General features: G+C 43.5%; 1 protein-coding gene across 7 annotated transcripts in view; it reads left to right on the top strand.

The window, feature by feature from the left end:
• LOC108926034 (RNA binding protein fox-1 homolog 2-like) overlaps positions 1-23,541 on the top strand; it is a 31,904-nt gene that overhangs the window by 5,665 nt on the left and 2,698 nt on the right. The window contains exons 2-11 of one of the 7 annotated variants that reach the window (XM_029250430.1): positions 1,592-1,642; positions 9,177-9,368; positions 9,523-9,684; positions 11,492-11,545; positions 12,062-12,154; positions 20,745-20,832; positions 21,055-21,111; positions 21,228-21,372; positions 22,135-22,177; positions 22,723-22,765. In XM_029250430.1, coding sequence (XP_029106263.1) covers positions 1,592-1,642; positions 9,177-9,368; positions 9,523-9,684; positions 11,492-11,545; positions 12,062-12,154; positions 20,745-20,832; positions 21,055-21,111; positions 21,228-21,372; positions 22,135-22,177; positions 22,723-22,749 — 912 coding nt within the window. In that variant the 3' untranslated portion in view covers positions 22,750-22,765. Of the gene's footprint in view, positions 1-1,591; positions 1,643-3,526; positions 3,876-9,176; positions 9,369-9,522; positions 9,685-11,491; positions 11,546-12,061; positions 12,155-20,744; positions 20,833-21,054; positions 21,112-21,227; positions 21,373-22,134; positions 22,766-23,541 lie in introns of those variants that run through there. The other 6 variants (XR_003797552.1, XM_029250428.1, XM_029250427.1 and 3 more) reach the window with 6 other exon arrangements.

Genomic DNA, 23,541 nt, shown 5'->3' with positions numbered 1-23,541 from the left:
TCTGGGAGCCGATTGTCGGTAGGGACATTCTGTGATGGAAAAAAGTGATCCCGTGGCCACTTTGCACTCCCTCTCTCCAGGCTGCGTGCCGAGGAGCGTTCCCCCAGGGACGAGGCACGAGGGGGAAATTGGTTCCAGATGAAACAGGAAGTGTGGCGGGCGGACAAAGAGATTGCTGTGTGCGCGGGGCAGGCCAAAATGTCACCGAGAAGAGCCGAGGGGACAGTTACGCTCCACTCGTTCCCCTCTCGTTCCAAAGTCACCCTAAAGGGCTAAGAGTTCTTTTCTGTCCCAGACACCCTTTCTTTCCACCTTTAGTGTTACACTTCGTTTTCCCTCGTGTGGAATGACCTCAATCCTTCTTCCTTCCTCTGTCTTTCCCCTCCCTCTGCATCTGTCGCACCACCTCCCATTCTCCCATTCTCCCATTCTCCCTCCCTCTCTGTCTGTCCGAGTTTTAGCGCCCAGTGCCTTTTGTGTACGTGTCCGGGGCGAACCTCTCAATTTCTCCTTCCCACCAGTACTCGTCTCAGCGGCAGTCTGCTGGTGATGTGCAATACAGCCGCTTTACGGAGCCTGCACGGCGCTTTCTCTCCCGCTGTCGCCATGGTAGCCTTCCTTTTTTCTCTTCTCCTATTGGTTGGAAAAAATGACAGGAACAAGCAAAGTAACTCCCTGCGGAAAAGGGAGGGAGCAGGAGGTTCGAGCTGTTTGCCGAGCAGCTAGCTGCACTTAGCAGCGCTCCGATAAGGGCTCTGATCACGTGCCCCTCGATTCCGGGCCCACGGAATGCGAAAGTGCTGCGGGCCCTTTTGGAAAGCCGCACAGGCCGTGTTTCTTTTTCTCTTAAAGGGTGGCGGATGCTGCAGTGTGTGAGAGAGAGATGTGCTCACTTAATGTCCTGCACACTCCCGCCCTGTCTCTCTCTATGGGGGGGAAGCCAGAATCTCAGTAGACGTTCCACTTCTCTCTAATTAGGTTCATTAGCTGCTGAAGAGGGCAGCTCTACTCTTGGAAATTTCACCGTGTTGTCGTCTCTCTCTCTCTCTCTTTCTCTCTCTCTCTCTCTCTCTCTCTGGGGCAATTGTACAGTGGCTCCGCTGGTTCGGAAAATAATCAAGCATAAAGAAAGAGGGCCCGAAATAATGAAATTAAAATAATTACAGCACAGTTGGCAGCAGCTCTGGATTCCAGGTCATTTGTCAGAAAGTGCACGTGTTTATCGGTGCGTCAGCAGCCAACCAAAGGAGACAAAAAAGGGCAAGCAGATGTGGCGGCTACGTACGGCAACGAGACACCGAATGATTCACCTTGGCTGATGGATTCAGAAGAATGCTTCAGGGGTCAAAGAACGACGGTTGACCGTTGACTCATGCTATACGTTTTGATAGTGTGTCTTGTCTGCGTGTGGTGCTTCCCATCGTCTCAGCACGGAAGAAAAAAACGTTTACGCCGTCGTTACCATTCCCCCCTTAATATTTTTGTTTTTTTAACGCGGCTACGTTTCGAGAAATATGAATGCGCGGTCTGTTGCGAAATGCTCACGGGTCGTGTTGTCTCATTCTTGATTCTGTCATGCCTTTCTTTGTAGAACAATGACCCCTTGGCCCCCGGTTTCCATGGATACCCCAATCACAGCCAGGTAGGGCAGAGCTCTTATCGGCGTGCTTGTGTCACACGATGTTTGTGTTCCCACGTGTTTAGATTGTACAGTCATACTTACTGAGTGCTGCTGCTCCACAGCCCACTGATCCCCAGAGTTTGTCCTCTGTGCGCAAGGAATGCGGAGCAGAAGTGTTGCAGCTACACAGCTGTGCCACACGGGGGCGGTGTTGGGTTTTAGGCAGTTGGCACTAAGGGAGGGAGCCACAATTCCGTTAGAGATGCCTTGTTATCTTTTATAAACCATCTCCTGATTACAGACTGAGAGATCAAGGGAAGGCATAAATTAAATAGAACAAGTGTGGAAAGAGGCATCTAATTTTAGTCCTTTTTTTTTTTTCTTTTTTAAATTTTGAATTGTTCAGCAATGCCTCTGCACCCTGAAGCTGGGCGAAAATTGTGATACGAGGAAAGTTTTCGCGAAATTCTCACGAGTTTAGCTCCGAAGGATGCCATTTCGATAAAATAATCTGTCACCGGGAGAGGAGTTTGCTGAGGTTTATTTTGCTCAAGTTTCACTGTACGTCGTGCTGGGTTTAAACTGTGAGTCCATGAGTGTGAGTCAGTGTTTATGTGTGGCATATAAACACCTATCTGTGCGGGTCTGCCTCCTCCAATGTGCTGAATGGCTGCCCAGCGTCGAGTTGCGCACATGATGCCTGCCTGCTAGGCTTCTGCGCCCCCCCGCACACACACAACCGCCCCCACTCCGGAGGCAAGATTCAACCCCTTTTCCCTGTCAGCTACTATCATGTACCAGTTGTAGTTTGATTATGTACATCCATGTGTGTGTGTGTGTGTGAGAAATGTGCTCATTTGATATCTGTGTACATTTCCCGCTGCGACTTCCCCTCTGGTAATGTGCACACGGCTGTTTACACATTCCTTGCACAGGTGATCTATTGCAGTGTGTGTAAATACTGCACTCGCCATGTGCTAGTCAACATAATTCACCAAATTAAGGGCTGCCTGTCCATCCATTGTATTTCCCATCTGTCTGCCTGTCTCAGTGGCTTTTCAGGACATGGCTGTTCATCTGTATATGTGTATGTGTGTGTGTGTGTGTGTGTGTGTGTGTGTGTGTGTGCATGCAGGAGATAAGTTTGTGCATATGTTGTGCATGTCTGTTTATCTGCCTGTTCAGTCTGTGTGGTTAATCCTCAGATCATCCGCTATTCATCCTCTCATCCTCCTCACTTACACCCTAATCCTGTCATCCCTCGCTTTTTTTTCCACTTTCTATCCCTTTATCCCGTTATCTCTTCTCCGTTTATCTGCCGCTCACATCCACATTCTCCCTCCTTCCCCGGATCCTCCGGTTTCTCTCCTCGTCCCACTGCTGTTACTCACCAACTCCCCCTCTTCGTCTTTGTACTTTGCTTCTCCGGTAGCTCTTTTATTTTTTTAAATGAAAGGAAAACAAGAGAACTAAAAGGAAATGTGAAGCATGCTGCTTTAGTAAATATGAGGGTGACACTGAGTTCCGTGTAGTTATTTGACAACGAAATTTTGCAAGGGCAGCCGCTGGACAGGTAGGAAAGTCTGTCGAATCTCAGTCCTCACCCCGTGCGTGAAGACGGGGGTGAGGGGGGGTGCTCTCCCAACGCTTAGCTGACTAACTGTCGTTGGGCGAATAAATAAATGATCAAAGCCCTGCAATGCAGTGGGGGTTGTGTTACGGCGCAGAGCTAAGCATCTTCTCTCCCCGAGCATGTATGGTGTGCGTTCACTCAGCCAGCTGTCAGAGGGAAGGGAGGGGACTGGTTCCGAAGGCGGGATGGGATGGGACGTAACATGACATAGCGAGCGAGCGAGCGAGCGAGCAAGGACAGGTTATGCGAGACAGACAGAAAGAGAGCGAGAGAGAGAGAGAGGGAGAGAAAGGGAGGAGGGGACAAGAGATCCTCGCTGTCAGGAAGGCAGGAAGAATCATACAAGGGCTACAGAACATAAGGTAGGGAAGCAAGAGGAGAGCGTGTCAGGGACAGGGAGTTTGAGGTGGGGGAAGGGGGGGTTGCGGGAACACCGAAAAGAAGGGGACAGCTGGAGCTTCACCAAAGTGAGGGGTGACGGGATTTAGCTTTGTTCGCTAAAAGGCACGTTTGGCGGAAGAAAGGAAATCTCGGGCTGGAGGAGAGAAAGGGGCAAGGGCCAGCTTGGGCATTTTCCACAGCTGTACAATGATGGGAGTGTACTACCCTGCGGTGCTGCCGGTGAGTTCATATGCAATCGAGACAATGTGTTTTACGTGCAAGCCACCGACGCTGGAACACATACGGGTTCGTAACGTAAAATACGTGGCACGTAAAAGTATTATTTTAACGCGACACTTTGGTTTATGTGTTTTTTTTTTTTTTTTTTTTGCCCGTTCTGCGATTTTAACTGTAGACCCAAGTTTTAAACATGTACTTAATAATGACACTTCACAAGAAGGTGGTAATTGGATGTAAAAACTGAATGTTCTGCGTGTTGATAGATATTTTATAATCTCTCCGTCTGTGTGTCTTTGCCAGCAATGCACACAAAATTTTGTGATAAAACTGTCAGAGGATGGGATTTACCATTTGTATTAACAAATGCTGTCAATGTGATATAATATAATGTAATGTCAATGTAATATATGTGTGTGTGTGTGTGTTAGTGAAGTAGATGCATGCAAACCCCAGGTTGATATATGTTCAGCTTTTATGAGGCAGCAGCAGCGTTCTTCCTTCTGCTTTGGTTCAGTTATTTAGCCATACTTGCCCAAATAAACTTTTTAAAAATAATAAGCGGAAAATATGCTCTGCAAGAGCGCAGAATAATGCGTGGTTAGGAGTAGGGAGTGATGGAGGTAGGGTTTAAATTTTTTGTCACTGCAGCCGTCTTTGTTATTCAGTCCCGTTCCTGAACGAAAGAAACAGGTGCCAGCAAACAGTTGTCTAATTTTTCTCTCTCTCGGTTATATACTGTGGATTCTCGTGTACTGGAGCTCTTGACGTATAGGCCTCAGCATTTACCGCCTTTCATTTTATATAACGTCTACATTAAAGTAGAATGAGTCAGTGTGACTTTTCTCTTTAAGATAGAACACATCCTTTTTTTTTTCTTATAAAATTATAGTACAACCTGGGACTGTGGTTTCCCTCTCCCTCCTGCATATTCCCTCAGGCTCCAGCAGCTGTTATCCAAATGTTTCTCGCGAAGGTAGGGGGAGGGGTATAGTGTGAAGTGTGAATGGATTTTAGAATGGTGACATTATCCATCCCCCACCTCATTATAAAATGCAGTGGTGCAGCGGTTATAAAATGCTTATCATTCATCTGGACATACAGCTTGTGTGGATTTGCGGTTGCTGGGTATGATGTCGCACAAAGAGAGAGAGACGGAGTATATTTTTCCGGTGTCACTCAGTGAGCGTGCCACCGTGCATCTAGCCGGTTAGCTAATCCATACGTTGGTGCACAAAAACACTGCACCGGAGTGCGTTTTTAAAGAAAAAAAAAAACCACACGCATGTGTCCGAGCTGTTAAAATTACTCCGGGCTCGCACCAACAGCTCTTCGGAGAAGTATTTGAGGAGCCTCACCCAAATGTTTGCCTAAAGGGGTGGGAGAGGCCCTTAACTGCCTTGTATGCTTGCGCTAATCCTGACCTGAAATCACCAATTTCACACGTCTGTTGAGTGCATGTGTGACACCTGTTATTTGAGCCCTCGGACAAAATCGTCCTAGTGGCTTTTTCGTATAACTTTCCCGCAGATGTGCCAGACTGCCATTTTAAATAGCATGCGCTGTTGGATCCCTGACTAAAAGAATTTAGTATATCTGTAATGCACTTCCATCTCATCCAGAGTGTCCCCTGTCTAGCCTAGAGTCTTGTGTTTTGGGGATAAGTTCTGAACCACCATGAGCTTCCTTTTGGATAAGCGGTCATCGGGAATGAGCAAGAGTAAATTCTGTACATGTTCGACTCGTGTCTTGTCCATCCAGGGTCAGGGTGCTGAAACCATACATTTTAGATGTGCTGGATGCAGCAATCTATTTTGATGTTAAATATTGTCGGTTTAGGGTTGTGGGCACGTTGCTGAATATTTAATATGTGCATCTCAGGTGATGTAATGTGACTGTCTGTGCAGCGTTTCCTTAGTATGCGTTTCAACTTGTATAAGCCCGTCGGGCCAGTACAGTGTATTGACAATGGCAACAGACTTCAGGTTTTGTTACGAAATTTGGTTTGATTATCAGATTTTTGTATTGATTTAAAACCATTAATTACTAGGGGAAAAAAACTATGGGTATAGAATTTAATTTGATTGTCAGATATTGTCATTATCAGTAAATTAAAATAGCAGTGTGTACCAATTAAATAACTCTTAATCCATAAAGCAATGTATGGGTCATTTGACAGAATGAAATAATAAAATTCTTTGAAATGTAGTAGAAACACAGGGCCAGTACAGTGTTTCACTTCAGCTGAAGGATACAGCTGACTGCTTACTTGATTTATTCATTTGCTGACGGTTTTCTCCAAAACACCTTAAAATATTAAGGCTGTAATTATTTGAGTAATTTTGCTGGAGCAATTCAAGAGTAAGTACCTTGCTCAAGGGTACTACAGCCAAAGGTGGGGATCAAACCTGCGCCCTTTATATTAAAATGCAGCAACCCTAACCACTAGCTACCACCTGTTCACGTTGCTTTGTCTTTAAGGATGGCCATATGTTGCTTTGCCTGCTGCGCTTTTAGCTTTCGGACCAATAAGCGCTTTTCATTGCTAGAGGGGCGAGAGGGCGTATTATTGCTCGTTCTGATTGGTTCACGTTAGCAATGGGCGTGGCAGAGCGAGACGCCCCGCAAAGGAGGAGAGCAACACTTTGAGGAGCGATGATTGACAGTCTGGGGTCACGTTTTTAAGTGGCGGTGGTTTTGATTGGCGCAGGTGGGGCCGGGCGCAGGGTGAAACTTGCGGCTGGAATTCGTGAAGCCTCCAGCGACAATTCCCAAGAAAGACAAGGAATGAACGCTTTTCACGGCGGAAAAAAAGTAGAAAGGAGACCAAATTCCCCACTCGAATGTTTTAATTTAGTTAGTTTATTAAAGCGAACGTGTCAAATATGTTTACCTCAGCGAATAGAACATAAGCATCGCTAGTAGCTGCAAGAAGCAACTCTGTCTGTGACTGTCGCTTCTGTAAAGAGCAGACGAACAACATGAAAAGTAAGGCGGATGCGCAGTAGCGGGGCGTTTCTACCGACACTCAAACCCGCTTCCGTCCCTTTTTGGTGTATGGAAAAACACATGAGATCTCAGGTAACTCTTTGAAACGCCTCTGTTTAAAGATCTCGGGGATGGTGTAGGTTGGGCTTTTGCGTTGACGCCGGGAAAGCGGCGGTCACTGTAGCGGCTCAGCGGTCCTGATGCCTGCCGGTTAACAGACCGGGAGTGTAGTGACTCGCGGTGTTGAATGACAGCTGCCACACGGCTTCTGCGCTCGCAGTCACGTGCGTGTGCCCGGGCGGGGACTCGCTCACACGTAAGCACGTGTTGTAAAGCGCTCCGAGCGCGTAACTTTTTAACGGCCGTCTCCAGGTCTCACTGTCCTGTCGACGGCTGATGCAGCTGAAATAGCGGTTGGGGACAAAAAAGGGCCACGACTGCTCTCGTTACTGCTTAGAACTGCTTCGCGGCAGTGTTGCCCTGTGAAGGGTTTTTATTCCAGCACTAGTTTAAGGAGCAGCTTGGAAAAAAAAAAAAAGGCAGTGTTTTCCACTGAAAGTTTCCTCGCGCGCCCCCATCCCCCCACATCTCTGTGCAAAGAGCCATTTAGGGCAGTGCCATTCCTCTGTTAGTGCATCAGGAATGCAGATGTGATGTGTGCACCCCCCCTCAGTGGCTCGCTCCTTGCGCCGGTCTCTCCCCACCTCCCTTCCCCCCAAGCGTGCACGAAAGCATCCACTAAAAGGCCATCTGGTCTGGAAGGACTTACAGTAATGAGACTCTCCCCCCCCCCTCATCTCTCCCTATCCTGCCCCCCACCCCACAGCCTGTGCTTGTGACACACTCCATGTTAGTGCCTGTGAGTCAGTAGGCACTGTCTGCACCCTTCACTCTCCGCGCATACGCGCACATACGCACACCCAGGGATGACTTTGCACACACAGACCCAGCCATCTGAATTATGGTCACAGTGAGAACTGGTTAATTTGAGGAGACACTGCAGGGAACTTATGGCTCGGAATGTGTGTGTCCCCCCCCCTCCCCCAGTTATTATGGATGTAGCAAATGGCATAAACAGGATGGAAGGAATGTCCTTTTTCCTTGTGCGTGGTTTATTTAATGATGCTTTGGAGAGCTGGGAAAATGTCAATAAAAGCTCTTAAAGACAGAGACTCGCCTGTGTGTTCCTGTTTATTGTGAAATGTGACCCCGGTGTTGTCGGTTAATGTCTTCAATATCAGTGGGATCCAACGGATTGAGCTTCTATGGCAGACATGCTAAAGTGGAATTTTTGTAATTGATACTTGCCGGATTTGATTTCAGAACGCTTTTTGGGAAGGCTTTGATGAAATGAATGCTTAGGCAATTGAAGGGGTTAGCTCTTGCGGCTGCTGGCTTTTTTAAAGATGCTGAGTGAACGGTATTTTGCGGTGATGGACATTGCCCTCGCAGAAATGATAATGCGCTGTTGGTTTGCTGTGCTGTGCCACGCGGCTCCATTCCGTCGGTAATTAAAAGAGCTCTGGAGCCTGAAAGTCGCCTCGTCCGTTGATGGAAGCGTGTTTGGCGTCGATGTCATTCTTGTAGAGCCTGCAGTCCACAGTGGAATGGCCTTCATATACCTTTAGAGGGTATGGAGTCACAGTGGATTCTAATGCATCGTGACACGCAAGGCGCAGTGCCACGTCACGGGCTGTCACATGACCGGTCCTGATGTTTAATCAAATTCAATTATTTTTATAAGTCGCACGATGCTGGTGGAACAGACGAAGCGCTCTTGTCTTCGTGAAGGCTAAGACTTTGTGGTGCGAGTGCAAACGTAACAGGATGATTGAGAAGAACATTCATGACAGTGATGTGTTTTGTATGACATATTGCCAGGAGTTAGGATTTTAACTGTTCTTGTTGTTTTCTGGATTTTTTTTTTCCAAAGCGGGCTTTCACATTCTGATCAAAAGCAAGTTTGCCACAAATTAGCCTGAAAGAGACTCTTGTAAATGTGTAGACCGGTACTGGTTTTGCACGAGGGAGTGAATGCTCACGCACGTGTGCATCGCTGGGCGGTGTATCAAATTTTCAGCCGCTCAATTATAGATGCATTCGTTGTGAATATTTCATGCAAGACTTACTGGAACCTACTTGCTGTCAGAGGGATATAGAGGGAGGAGGAGGGAGAGTGAAATTTGATAGCTGTTACCCCCCCCACTGTCTGTCAGATACACTGCTGTATAATCTACCTCTGAAGAAGCGTATAGAGCCGTTTGCCAGTCACCACATCTGACATATTTTTGCTTCTGTCTCGTTTGGTTTCCACAGGGTTCACAAGAGTCTACGGGGGGTCAGGAAGGACTGCTGCCCACTCCCTTCTCTGCCTTCCCACCGCCACCCCCTCCTCAAAATGGGTTGGGCACGGAGTTTGGAGGCAGCTTGTTTGGGGCAGGAGGACAGGGTCCCTCAGAGACTGGGACAAACAGCTCCACTTCTGCCTCTAACAATCTGAACACTCCAGTGAGTATTTTCATTCTTTTTTTTTTTTTCCTTAATATTGTAAATGTTTTCACCACCAGCAGTTGCCTGGGTCCTTAAATTTCCCCACTCAGGTGCTGAGCTCATGAATTATTTACCAACATGTATTTCTCCATTGCTCTCGTATTCATAACAGGCAGATGGTGCCACTCTGGTGGAAGGAGTGGGTCAATGTGGGGGCACTGGAGGTGGGGTAGGAGGGGGTGACCCGTCTGAGGCCAAAGGCACCCCAAAAAGACTTCATGTCTCAAATATCCCATTCCGCTTCAGGGACCCTGACCTCAGACAGATGTTTGGGGTAAGTCTGGAAATCTGGAAGTAGTTTTTTTTTTTTTCCGTTTGTCTTTCTTCAGCCAGGAGTAAGGTGTATGTGTAGGCTGGAGCGTAGGGCCAGCAGTTCTTCTGGAGACTGACATGCAATGAATTATTTTTTTTTTTATTTCCAGAAAGTCATAGTTCAGAAAGTGGGAAATTCACCATTGAAGGGGGAAAGGGAAGAAATGTTATATAGAGTTATATAAGGAAAAGACAGGACATGAGACAAGGTATGTTGAGCACAGGTTGTATTCTTCAGTGTAGCAATACTGCCATCCTGTGTGAGCAAAGTGTAGTGTGAGGGGTGACGCCTCATAAGCAGCACAGGAACTGTAGAAAGCGCAGGTTTATATAAAGCATCATACCTGACCTTTATCTTGCCACGTTGCTCTCAAATCATCCATGACCCATTTTTGTACTGTGTATATCGTGAGTCAAAACTGCTGAAGCACGCCAAAACTTTGCCTGCAGAATTTGACTCTTAACACACAGTGGCATCACTGGGGAGGGGCAGGGGGTGCGAACGGCGCCGGGTGACACCATCAGACGGGGTGACACCAAAATGACTGTCTATAAAATTTTTGTGCAGTTTTTCAGTGGAAATTTATTGTTTTTTTTTTTTAAAAAAAGTAGCCCTGTAGTTATAACAACAAAACATGTTTCGTAAGCCCAGTTTGCATGTATCAATATAGCTACAAGCCCGAAACTCTCTGCTAATTGGCTTTTTGAGCCTTCCAATGCGCATGCTCAGAGCTCTCATTATTACCCAATTACGATGACGCTTCGAATTACGTGGTTTCGTCTGCGCGCGCTGTTGTTTTCGTCGCTGCTGCTTTTATAGTTGCTGATTTTGTCAAATTTTCTGATATTCTAGCTACAATATTGTGGTAATTGGTATTTGTGAATCTATATCAGTAACATTAAAATAAACATAATTTTGATGTAGTTCTTAAACGTTTTTGTTTTGAATTCTATTGTTTTCTGGTCAAATTTTCAGTTTAACCACATGAAACTAAATGTCAATACATTTAAGCTGCACCTATGATATTGTAATTTAAAAGTGTATTTTAAATTTGCTAGTTGTTTATGTCACCATTAGTACAAAAACATTAGTAAGAATTCTGTATGGTCTGGTATGGGAGGAGGTCCGTTGGGGGGGTGAGAACATGAGTTACTGCACTGGGTGACACCAACCCTAGTGACACCACTGTTAACCCATTCATTGCTCAGTTTACTGCTCATGTAGCTTCCCTGCGTTGTTACCAACACCTCGTGAAAAATTACCTTTACATAGTTACAAACAATTTTCATTGATTTGATTATATACGTGAACGTCAGGAATGGCATCTAATTGTGAAATCTCTGCTCCATCCACACTTTTTGGAGGTAAAACAGCCAACCTGGGGTCTCCTAGAAAATGTACTGAAAACTGAATAGTAGTAATAGAGCTATGTGAATACATAAACATTTCCTACAGTCTTATAGTGTTTAGCATTTTTTACTGTGTTTCTATATGCTTATCCCTTATATAACAGATTGCCATTCAACAACAAAAGAAAACACCACAGCGGCTTCTAAAATATGTACCATTTTTCCCAAACTTGGTACTTTTGCTTGCAACAGATCCATTTTACTTCCACAGGGGGTATTTCATTCTATACAAAGGCAGTGCCATTTGTATCGGAATTTGCCTAATGGTGTGATTTCACTGAAGTCAACCCCATCATCGCACAGGTGTATTGTATGTTCTTGCCTTTGCTTTGTTTAATGTTTTGTTTTTTCTTTTTCAGCAATTTGGCAAAATTCTCGATGTTGAGATCATTTTTAATGAGAGGGGATCAAAGGTGAGTGTATGGGTAGGACTTGGTTGATTTGTATTTCTTATTACTTGTTAGGCAGTGAATATTAGTATCTGTGGTACTGCTTTTCCACCGCCAAAACTCCTGCACTTCCGTGTTCACACACCTCTGGGAAAGACACAGTAATATGACTGAATGTTTATCATGTTCACGTTGCTTTGTTAACAAGGACGTCAGAGTTTGCCTAGTAGTGGAAACCTGAAGTTTAAGTAGCGATAGATGATGATGAGCAAAGACCAGGCTAATTACGTTTTAATTCTTGCTTTCTTTGCCTTAACATCTTTTTCATTTGTGTTATCATCCCTTTCCTGTAACGTGTCCACTTCTTATACTGTCCCAATCTGCCATTGCATTGTTCCCTTTTGTGTTCTCTCACACCCTATAACCGTTTCTAATACTTCACTCCTGTCTGTCCATCTCTTACTTTCCCAATCACTCTGCTATCATATCACCACCCCCCCCCCCCCACCACCACTTTCCCTTCCTCCTTGCATCTAACAGGGTTTTGGCTTTGTGACCTTCGAGTCCAGTGCTGACGCAGAAAAGGCCAGGGAGAAGCTCCATGGCACTCTGGTGGAAGGGCGCAAAATTGAGGTAATTTGCACCCCCTTCACTCCCCATTTATTTTGCTGGTATACTCCTCCTTTGGTCCGTCACCTTACAGATTTTGCAGTGGAATTGCTTTTCCCTGTGTTCCAGTTGGTCTATGTATCTGTTTTTGGTTTGTCTTAATTTTTGGCCCAGCTGCTGTTGTACATGGACACAAGGTGCATTGGAAGGGTGTGATTCATTCAAAAGGTGCATGCCCTGTTTTACTTCATTTCTCTTCCTTTTCAAAGTGTTTGTGTTTTACTGCTCCTACTTTATTTTTGTTGTTGGCAATGGCTTCAGCTGCAAGGCATGAAGGGAAAGGGTGGTGAGAAGCATGGTAAATTGCAAACTATTCGAGCACCGATAGATGTAAAAAGTACATTCTGCTTTATTTTGTGCACCTTTTTGTTTCCTCAAAAACTCAATCGACAACGTTTGGAACCAATGGAACCTTGCAATATGCATGCATTCCCAAACTCCAAGTCTCCCCACAGTGCTGTTTTCCTCCTCGTTTCCACTTTACTATACCTGCTTGACAACAATATGATCTCAGATTTGATGCTTGTGCACGTGTAACGCTGTTTCGTGGGTTTCACGGAGGGTCCTGGCTCTGGCACCGTGATGCATGCATCGTTTGCTGAGCTGTTCGTCTTTATATTAGACACATGCCGTTGTTGGCTTGCATTCACTGCAGTTTTACCCACATTTGGCATCAGCGTTGAAATGCTGCACGGGAAATGGCAATTCTGCATGGGCTCATTAGCTGTGACGCTGTCCTTTTCATCAGTGCTGTGTGACGACGGGTGTGCATGGACACGGCTGTCCACTGTGACTGCCCACTTACTCACTCTTCAGTGTTTCACACGTTGAGCAGTGAACAGCACCAGGTTCAGCTGTGCTGAGTACTGAATGCACATTGTGGACTCTGAGAGAGCATGGATGAATCTTTAAATGTCAAAAATGCATTGATGTTGTTCACATAAACAGTTTTTTTTTTGGGGGGGGGGGGGGGCGAGGGTTTAAGATTACCTTTGCCTGTGACTGGCCATCAACTTTGATTTTGTTCGGTTATTCATTTATTTTTGCATGGTTTAAGAAATGTTACTGCATAAAAATGGGAACCAGATCTTGCTTGCCTGTGTTATCAGCCTTACTTCTTCAGCAGAGCATGGTTCTGTTCCTGCATGAGTTAATATGACGAGTTTCCCGTGTAAATTTGTCTCTTATCATTGCCTGGGTTAACATGGCTCTTTAACGCTATGACAGTGAAGAACAAAGACCAGCTGTTCAGTGTATGTCTTTTCAACTACAGTGGGAGGGGCTTAACATTCTTTCAGAGCAATGTTACATAGTCATTCAGCAGTCCTCGGTATTTTGAAATAGCATTTTAATCAACAACTCCAAAGAACACAGCTATGTTAAAGTTAATGGAGTAAAAGGGTGCAATGTTAAGACTAAATTTAAACACTGAGGATATTTTGGTGGTCCACCATATAGTATAGTGATCATGGACAACATTTTCACACTGCAAATTTTCCCTTCTGATTTGGTCTTTAGCAGCAGTGGAAACACTGTGGCTTACAGGCAGAAATTAGGCTGCTGATTCATAAAGAACCTGAATCGCCAGTAAACAATGTTTGAAATGACTGATGGCTGTTAAGACTTTGCCCTAGAATGGTGCCCTGGTGTACAAGCGCTCAAATTTAATTTACTCTGCATGGGTCAGCATTGAAAATGCCATTTTACCACATTGCTATGATCTTTCAAAAGTATTGTATACATACATGCATGAAAACCTCCTTTCAATAGCTTTCTTGAGCATGAGTCTCACTGGGCTGTTACCGTGGTGACAGTGTTGCTGGGTGATTGGATTTTACTTTTTTCCCGCTTTTTAAAGTCTGCAGGTTGCATGCGTTACTATTTAACCTCTTGGTGAAAATGTTGTCAGGACATTGTGTTTGAAACAGACAACTGTATTGGACATTATGACTACACTTTGGAGAGCGCTGATAATTATGTTAAAATGTTGCATGAAGTTTTCTGAATGTTTCTTTGGAGGGTTCTTACTGAAATATTCAACCTAAAATGCTGATCAAGCTTTCATTTAGTAACCTATATTTTTTCCTGGTCAAATGAGTGGCTGTAGAAGCGATTGTTTTCCTTTTTTTTTCTCTTTTTAAGTTCTGCTCTGTGTTGTGCTGGTGATTCTGTTCTCCCTTGTCATCCCAGTACTCCTAATCATGCATGGATTTTGAATTTTGTGTACTGATTTAACCTTTTAGTATATAACGTGTTCTGTTCCTGCAAAGCTGTCTTTTAACCTGACAAAAACTCTGTGCTCTGAGGAAATCAGCTTGTTTTTCACATTTTTTTTTCAAAGGAAAAGAGTGGATAAATAAATGCTGTAACACTGTTGGTCTTAATGTCACACCCAGCATGCCCATGTTTCCCTTTGACAGTAGTTCCTGTTCCCCCTGTGTGTTTGTCTGCCTTTGCGTCCTTCTGTCTCTTCCTCTTCTCTTGCGTGCCCCTTTGCCCATACACCGTACGTCTTCATCACCTGCCTTCTTGTGCCCTGTCTTCTTGTTCACCTGTCCGACCGTCATTCCGTTTTCTTCACCACCTTCCTGTCGTCTTGTCCATGTGTCTTCCCGTCTTTTCTTCACCTCCTGTCTGCCTGTCTCCCATGTGGTGATGAGGGATTTTCTTGTGGCGCAGAGCTTTTGGTCACACAGTAGCTGTCATGGAACTAGAAGGTTTCTTTTGTCTGAGTGTTGCTGCATGTGGGATAATGCTAGAAGTTATCCAAAGTCTTTTGTTTGCATAATAGGGAACTGCATGAAGAAAACCGTGATTTTAAATATGTATCATTTCGAATTTTGTCCCCCTAAACATATATTGTCCATTTTGTTCTGCATGGCTGATTAGTGTAAAATAGTAAAACAAATTAAAATAGGTTCTATTGTGAGTTGTGGGAGGCAGTCACAGACCTTGTTGAGAATGAACTTTAAAATAAATCTTATTTGTCGTTCTTTATTCCAATTTTTTTTTAATTTGCCTAAAAGCTCAAATTGAGTTCTGATCTAAGACTCATTCCTTTGAGGGTTCTGGCTCCTTCCACTCCAAATGTTGAGTTATTTTTAGGGTGGCTTTTGTGTAGTATGCTAATCTTTTGCTTTGGGCCTGACTTGTCGAGCTTTTCATTTGATACGCTGCATGCTTGTTTTTCGTGGCGGGGGATGAGGATGAAAATTCATGATCGGATGCGTGGGTATGTATGTGTGTATGGGTGTGTGAGTCTGAGAAAGAGAGAGAGTGGGAAGGAGGGGACATAACTTGCTCCTCCTCCTTTACGCTCTCTTTCATGGACAGCTAATGGTCCTCTCCATCTCTTCCTCTCCCATTCGCACTCTTGCTCACTTTTTTCCTCTCTCTCCATGCCAGTCAGTTTTGTTACTGTTTTGGCTCCTGCCTTGTCTGGTCACTCTTTACCCTCTGTTGTGCACTTCTACGTGCCTCTTCAGTTACATCTGTCCATGACTTCCGCAGTCTTGTAACATTTCTGGTGTGCTCTACGTGTCCCCCTCATTTGCTTTTTTGTCTTTTTCTTCGTACAGTTTTGTTCCAGTAATGACAATTAATTTTTCTTCTTCATTATTCTTCATCTCTGTCACTCTGAACTCTATTATAAATGTTGCTAAATGTCTTGAATTATGAGTTGAGATATTGATCTTCCTGGATATCTGTCTATATTAATTGTTGTTTGATTTTTGGTTTCACAGAGTCACAATTTACACAGTAAACTAACACTTCTGGGAGGGAACAGTAATCTGTAACCTCAAGGAAAGCTTTTCTCTCAATTTTGCCTTCTGGCTCTGTTCAAAATGTAAAATTATAATTTTAAGTGTAATTGACTCATTATTGCAGAAGCAGGGTTTGAACAGCCCTGCCATTGATCTGCAAACCGGGGGCACAAATATGAAGCTTATGAATTTAACAGGATAAACTGATAAAAGCATTCTGTGCACATCCTTAATGGTCCACATATTTTCAGGTTACAAAGTCAGACAATATCTCAAAGACCAATAAGCAGTGTAGGAAATACCCTTTAAAGTTAAGCAGGTCACATTGTAACAGTTTGAATGTATTGGGAGTGGAATATCAAATGATTATTTTTTTTTTAAAACTTTCACATACTGAAATGCAGATTTTTGTATTCAGTGTGGGCCTTATCTTTTTTGTGTAGTAAAGGGTTTTTTCTTTAACAAAAGTAAAGTGTATGTTTCTGAAATGTATATATTTCAGACCACATAAAACATGTTTTCTGGTTTTCTGGCCATTTGTTGACACCTTGCTTAAAATGCAATTCTCCTGAGTGGTTAATTCTTATTGTAGTTAACCCATGATTCTGGAAGACCAGGGATTTTAAACTTCATTACCTTATTGTGTCTATAATTTAGCTACACTTGATTACACTTTGTGTCTTCCAGTATCCATGTTCATGTGCGAGGGGAACTGAGTCATGGTGTAGAGAGGACTTGTGCTCAGCCTTTCTGTCCGTGACTCACCTGATGTGGTCATTCTCTGAGGGCGACTAAAAGCACAGAGCACAATTCTCTCTGTTTATCTGTTTTTTATTTGATAGAGCTTTAATTTAATATATCATTCGTTTTAATTTTTTGGGAGGGAGGGTGGGTGATTTTTTTGTTGGGTTGTTGTTGGTTTATTTATTTGTTATTTTTTTTTCTGTTTCCCTGATGACTTCTATGTGTGTTGTTGTCAGTCTCCACGGTAACCACTCGCGTGTCCTCACGCTGTTTCTTCGGCAATGGTAAGTTTTGTATGTATGACATCATCGCTGACTGACCCCACCCCACCCTAAAACAAAAAAGCACACAAACGTTGCTTCTTAACAAGGTGGTAACAGTATTTCTTTCATATGGATCAGATAATTTTACAAATAATTTTTTTAAATATGGATTTCTTCTCCATAGCATGCATCATATTTAGGTCTCATCAAGACTACTGTACAGCAGTAGTGTTGAGTTTACTTCACTCCCGTCTGCAAAAGTGGAGTGGTCAGCATGTTGTCTAGTACATTTTACACCTTTCTAGTACATGTTGTGTAGTACTTTGTTTTGGAATGGACTGTAGAGTAGTGCCATTTACACGAATGCTGGCTGCAGTGTAGTGTCTAGTGAGTGCCCTTGTCTAATGCGCTGTAGTATAATGTATTATAGCGGGTTGCAATGTGGTATTTGGAAACTGGAGGGTATTACTTGATCTGAAAAGGTTGTTCTCAATGTTCCCTGACATTGAGCTCATACATTGTCAGACGCAAGAAGACAAACGTGAACTTTTTGTTCATAAAGGTAAATGATCTAATTTTCATTTTCTGCACTTTTTAGTGCTATCTACTTCAGTGACCGTGGTGATATTTAATGTACGTGAAGATTTTAAGTGCAGAGTCCATACACAGTTTCGAAGCGGTAAAGGGACATTGAGAAAGATGGATAGACATAGAGTGTATATAAATAACACCCAAACACGCACAGCGCAGCAATGGCCGAACATGTACAGTAACAGTATGTACTCCTCCACTCCCTGCCCCATCATTAACATTTCCTGGGAATGCCCAAATGTAATCATCTTCTTTGCAATGGCCTGGCTGACAAAATTCATTTGATTCATCCTTTTTTATTTTTTCCATTGGTTGTATTTACGGTGGTTAAAAATAACCTTTGCATTAATAACCTTGGTCTCTTTGTACAGTCATAATTGCATTGCATTCAGTAGCTCTTAAGCCTGAAGATTTTCACAATTTAGATTTAAATTATTCTGAGCTTTTTAATATTTGTTTAGTCAAACATTTATATACTATGTAGTCTAATGTTGAATGTTATTGATTGACATAATAATTATTACAGAAAACTACTTGTTCAGTACGATAGCTACATGAAGGCACTGAGAAATGGTGACGCATCTCACTAAAATCTATAAAGCGATACTGGACATTGGTTCAGTGCCTGCCTAATTGTTTACTGTAAGTCTCTAAAGCCTTACTCGATGCAGAATTGTTGGGTACAAGCTGAATACAATGACAAGGGGATTCGGTTCTCATTCAAAAATCTTCTGAACTCAATATAGAGGGAGGGAATTCTGGGCTATCACTGTCACTTGCTTTTCTCCTTTTTTTGGATGGTGTGTGTAGTTTGTGTATTAGTCTTAGTTTGTGACACTTTGATATTGATGCCTGGCAGTGTTTCTGACATTGTTGATTTTTATTTTGGGGTATGACGATTGTTCTTTTCCTCTGCCTTATCGCCATCTTTTTTGGAACTTTGTGTCTCTCTTCCCCACATTTTAGTGATATTTGTAGGAGAATGGTCACTGATTCTGATTGCTTTTTGGATGATGCACCTTGTTTTTCCCCCCCAATGATTGATTTTTGGTATTGCTTATTTAGATAAAATGATCTCTATCTCTCTTTTTCTCTCCTACATAATTTTTGTGTTCCCCTATTTTTGAATGTGGACTGGCTCTATCTCTTTCTCACCTGCATCCCTCCTCTAAACTCCCTCCCTGTCCCCGTTCTCTCTTGCTATCTCTCTGTATGTGTATTTGATATGGGAGTGCTGCGATTGTTTTGATTGGTCTCTATGCTGCATCCGATGCTTGCTGATTGGCTGAATTTATTTCTTTATTTTTGGTTCTTTACTCTCACTCTTGGTCATGTGATGCGCCCATGTTTGGCTGCGTGTAATTTCTGTATTATGGATTTTTTTGGACAAAGTTTTTACACCACTCTTTCTCTCCCTACTGCTGTGATGTTTTCATCTGTTTTTGAAGTAGCTACAAGGTGTTTTTTTTCCCTTAATTTGACTGTTTTATTGATTAAGTTATTTGCTGTATGGTGTTATTGTGGGTTTGGTGGTTCCACGTGGTGGGGGCTGAAACAGAATGTTTAATTGTTCCTTTAAACCCATGCAGAATTGTCCACAGAAATGTAACCCCAATTTTTAATTTCTCTCTCCTCAGTCTAATATGCATGTCGGTTTTGCACTAAGATTTTTTTTTCAATACATAATTTTAATGTTTAAATGTTACGGTGGTCACACTAAATGTGTACATTTAGCATATTAATTATTTTGCAGAACGTGTGAGTAAATCAGACTAATTAATAATAATCTTACTATGCCTACAGTGCCAATGCCCCAGCATTCTTAGTTATGCATATTTTCAGTAATTTGGAGTTATTACATTTTCGAGTCCATTATCTGAAGATTACGCTGGTTGGTACGTGAATACTAGTGTTAGATATTGGGTTAATTCCATTTTATTTTAAATTTAAATTTCCCTCTCGTTGTTATTCATATTCTGGCCGTGAGGATAATTTGAAGCTGTTTAGCAGTGCCCAGTTATCAGCCAATATTGTCCTTCCTAGACAGCTAATTGAGTGGCAGTAGATCACTGTCATTATACCTCGACTTTAGTAGGCTTACAATAATCCTTCAACATAGATGGAAAGAATTCATACAAACTACCTGATTAGTGCTATAATGTAGTAGAAGGCACTAAGATAGAAGATGTGTGTATACCATATAATATATTTTACCTTATAATACATTTTAAGTAACCTTTCAGTGCTAGTTCTTCCACAGTAAAATTTACCCCATTTAATTGGGTCCACTACAGTAAAGATGGCACCAGCATGTTGTTTCCGTGGGGTACAAGACGTGTTAACTGAGTGTGATCCCTCGGTGACTTGAGGAGATGGTTAGAAACTCAAAAGATGTCTGTCAAAGCATAAATCTTTAGATCCTGCAGTTTGATGCACACATACACATGTGTCCAGTATTTCGCTTTGTGGACTACATAGCCCAGCTTTCTCTTCCCCACCCCATTTTCCTCTTCTCTGCATGGCTCTCCTCTTTATAGCTGCTCATTCTCAACTCTTTGCTGGGCATAAACACACTATTCAAATTTTGGATTGCTTACTTTCCTACCTCCTCCATAGGGCCGTACATCCTTTTTAATCGCATGACTTAGACTGCCATGCTAACAACCCTGCACCCACAGACGCGGACACAAAGACACGCACACAGTCCCGCACCCAGCACACATTATCGTATTAGTGAGTAGGCAGATCATGCGGCTCTAAGCTGTGCTGCTAGCAGCCAAGGGATCCTCTGAAAGAGGCAGCAGAGCTGGAGGCACAGAAGGACTGTCCGGATCCTGTTTACCCCGCTCTGTTTGAAACTGCTCAGTGTGGGCGAGGGGATGTGATAAATGGGCAGGCGGTGTATTGGCTGCTGCTTTTATGCTGTTTGCACCCACACCGTCTATCCACATATTAGTGCCTCTGCAAAATATTTATAGAAATGTCCAGTTACCATTAGCTGCATGGATGTGCCCTTAAAGCATCTCAACATAGCCAGCGAGTTTTCTGTAGCTGGTCTTAGTTTCTAGGTTAGCTATAGGTTGCATGTGCTGAAACCTAGTTTTTTGTGTGTCTGAATGTACTCAACCTGTGTGTAGGTCTGTGAGTTGTTTTTTGCAGATTGTGTGTTTATACTCTGTCCCTCCCTCCCAGGTGAACAATGCTACAGCAAGGGTGATGACCAACAAGAAGATGGTCAGCCCATACCCCAATGGAGAAGCCCTCGGCACTCTGCCGTACGGTATGCTGGTCTGCTGCCTATTTTTTCAGAGCCCTCAGTGACCAACTCCTAGCTCTTGCTTTTAATTTTCCCATTTTTTGGACGAATCTGCTTTCCTTACATGTTTACGATCTGTCATAATAATGTGCCACTGCTTACTGTTTCTGTCTCCCCTGTAATTCCGTACCGCTCTACCCCACCCATACCTCCTTTTACTCCAACGCTGTTGCATCTGTCCTGCAGCAGGGTGGAAGCTCAGTCCAATGGTAGGGGCTGTTTATGGACCAGAGATCTACGCTGGTGAGGTTCCTTTCTGCACCACTCCGATGGGCTTGTGCTAACTCTTTGCTCACTGCAGGAGGCAACAGTTTGTTGCACTATTGTACACGGTTAATTGTTGCCCCTCTTCTCCTCAGTTCCTGGTTTCCCCTACCCTACGGCAGCAGCGGCAGCCTCTACTGCAGCAGTGTTTCGGGGGGCCCACCTACGAGGGCGGGGCCGCCCTGTCTATAGTGCTGTCCGGGCTGCTGTGCCCCAGCCTGCTATTCCCACCTATCCTGGGTAAAATACTCTGTGCCTCATATTCTCAAGTCACTTTGTTCACACGTACACACAAACATACCTCCATATAAACCTACTTATACGGAAACGCAAACACACAGACATGCACAATGAGATACCAAAACAGACAACCAAAGATATGCATCCCTATGTGTGCTGGATTTATTATCCTAGGTGCCTGTAAACTTCTATTACTTTATCTGTAGTTTTACTTCTCTGTACAGTAAGTAGCACGTTAGATATTCACCTGTTCAATGCTTACAGTGCAACGTTTTTCACCACACACAAGCTGTCATCTGCATGATATTTGTGTTGATTTTCGGCTGTGCTGTGCAGTTTTGGTGGAAGTTTGGGGTATGCGGCTGCTGTGGTGTACGCACAAACCTAATGAAAGCTGTTGCTGAAATATGACTTCCATATGCACCATTACTGCAATAGAAAAGCTAGACTAGCTTGACTAAAGGACCACGACACCAACAAAGCTTCCTTTTAAAGAGGAATAATGGAGATCCTGTGGATCCTGTTTCTCCGCCTCTTAAAGCTCTGGGGATCAGTAATGCACACCACACAGTCCTCTTGGACATGACATAGTGGGCTAATGGGCTTCTCTTCAAAATGATGTCCAGTGAGGTGCAACTGTTCCTGGAAGTCATATTCAGGCTGCATGCTGCATGCAAGTGTGAAGTAACTTTTTACACTCTCTGTCTCTCTCTCTCTCTCTCTCTCTCTCCACTTTCTCCTCCCTTTGTTCTTCTCTATTAGTGTGGTGTATCAGGATGGGTTTTATGGAGCTGCAGACATATACGTAAGTAGAACTGTTCCACCCTTCTTCACTTTTCCCTTGCTGCTCAACTATCTCTTTCTCCCTCCCTTTGAGTGTTACTGCATGGGCGTGCGAAGGTACACTCCGTAGAGCTGTCTAGTGGATGCCATAGAATGTAGGACTTAGACGTATTGTGTAGATGTAGTTTAAGTAAAACAACTAATCAATGATGATTTTAGCTTTTCGGTATAAAACTGCATTGATGTCAGTTGTCGTCATTGTTCACCTAAAATGGGACCGAATAGCACAGCTTGCACTTTTTACCAGGGAAAGGGCCATTTTGGAAAACATTTTGGACTGCTGAGAAAATGCTTAACATATGATGAAGGTGACCAAGGTCACATAAGTAATTATCTTCCCTGGAGAAAGGTGAAAAGGCATGTGCTGACGTTGTAGTCTGGGTCTGTACCATCCTAACTGGGCAGCTCTACTTGTCTTTGTCAGTATGGGTGTGTGTGTACATGTGTGTATGTGTGTGTACGTGTGTGTGTCCCGGTTTACAACGGCTATTTCTGTTCTCTCTGTAGAATAGTGTTTCAGGACTCTGTCATTAGTACCAGATTGCCTCAGGTATGGTGAGCGTAACCCCAGTTTGCATTACTGTCATGACTTTTAATAGTGTAATTATGATTGTTTTGATATTGACCATCTTCAATTATTCCAGCTTTCTTGTTCTGTACTAACTCACTTGAGTTTTACATAGGTGGACTGGGAGAAAGGGTCAATGAAGACTGAATAATCATTTAAAAACAAAAATTGGAGCTAACCCTAGCAAACTGGTATAAATGTCTTCACTTCTAATCCTCCATAATTATAGTTTGAGGCATAATTTTAACATTAAGAAAACTGCAGTAGGGCCCACATGGGATTTTATACTTGTGACCTTCAGCTCTATGCTCTTAAGTCAAGGCCACCCTTTAGCCCAGGATTCATGTCTGACTGCAGGATATGTGCTAACATCCTGTCAGTGCTATTGCAAGGCTATGTTGTCTCAAAAAACCAACATGTGGACACATTTTGTTTGCACTTTCCTGTTTGGCACACGTGAAAAGAGCATACACACTCCGCTGGGGGAAGTACAAGGTCCGATGCCTCTCAGAAGCATTTCAGACATGCATAGCGCCACTTTCGACCGACAGTTTTGACTTACGGACTCTACCTTGCAAAAACTTTTTTTGAAACCTTACCCAAACGCTTCCAGTCTCCTGCATTCTGATCATACTGGTTTGCATGTAGGCACCACCTCCTCTTCGCCCTGCTCTGTTTTTTTCTTCTCCCTCTCGATGTTCTTTTGTGCACCCTGGTTCCTGGGCCTGTCTCTTCCCCCACTTTTGAGTCTTACCTGT

The sequence above is a fragment of the Scleropages formosus genome, chromosome 3, assembly GCF_900964775.1.
Source record: "Scleropages formosus chromosome 3, fSclFor1.1, whole genome shotgun sequence".
NCBI lineage: Eukaryota > Metazoa > Chordata > Actinopteri > Osteoglossiformes > Osteoglossidae > Scleropages > Scleropages formosus.
Note: the sequence above shows the minus strand (reverse complement) of the source record. Positions and strands in the feature narration are given on the sequence as shown.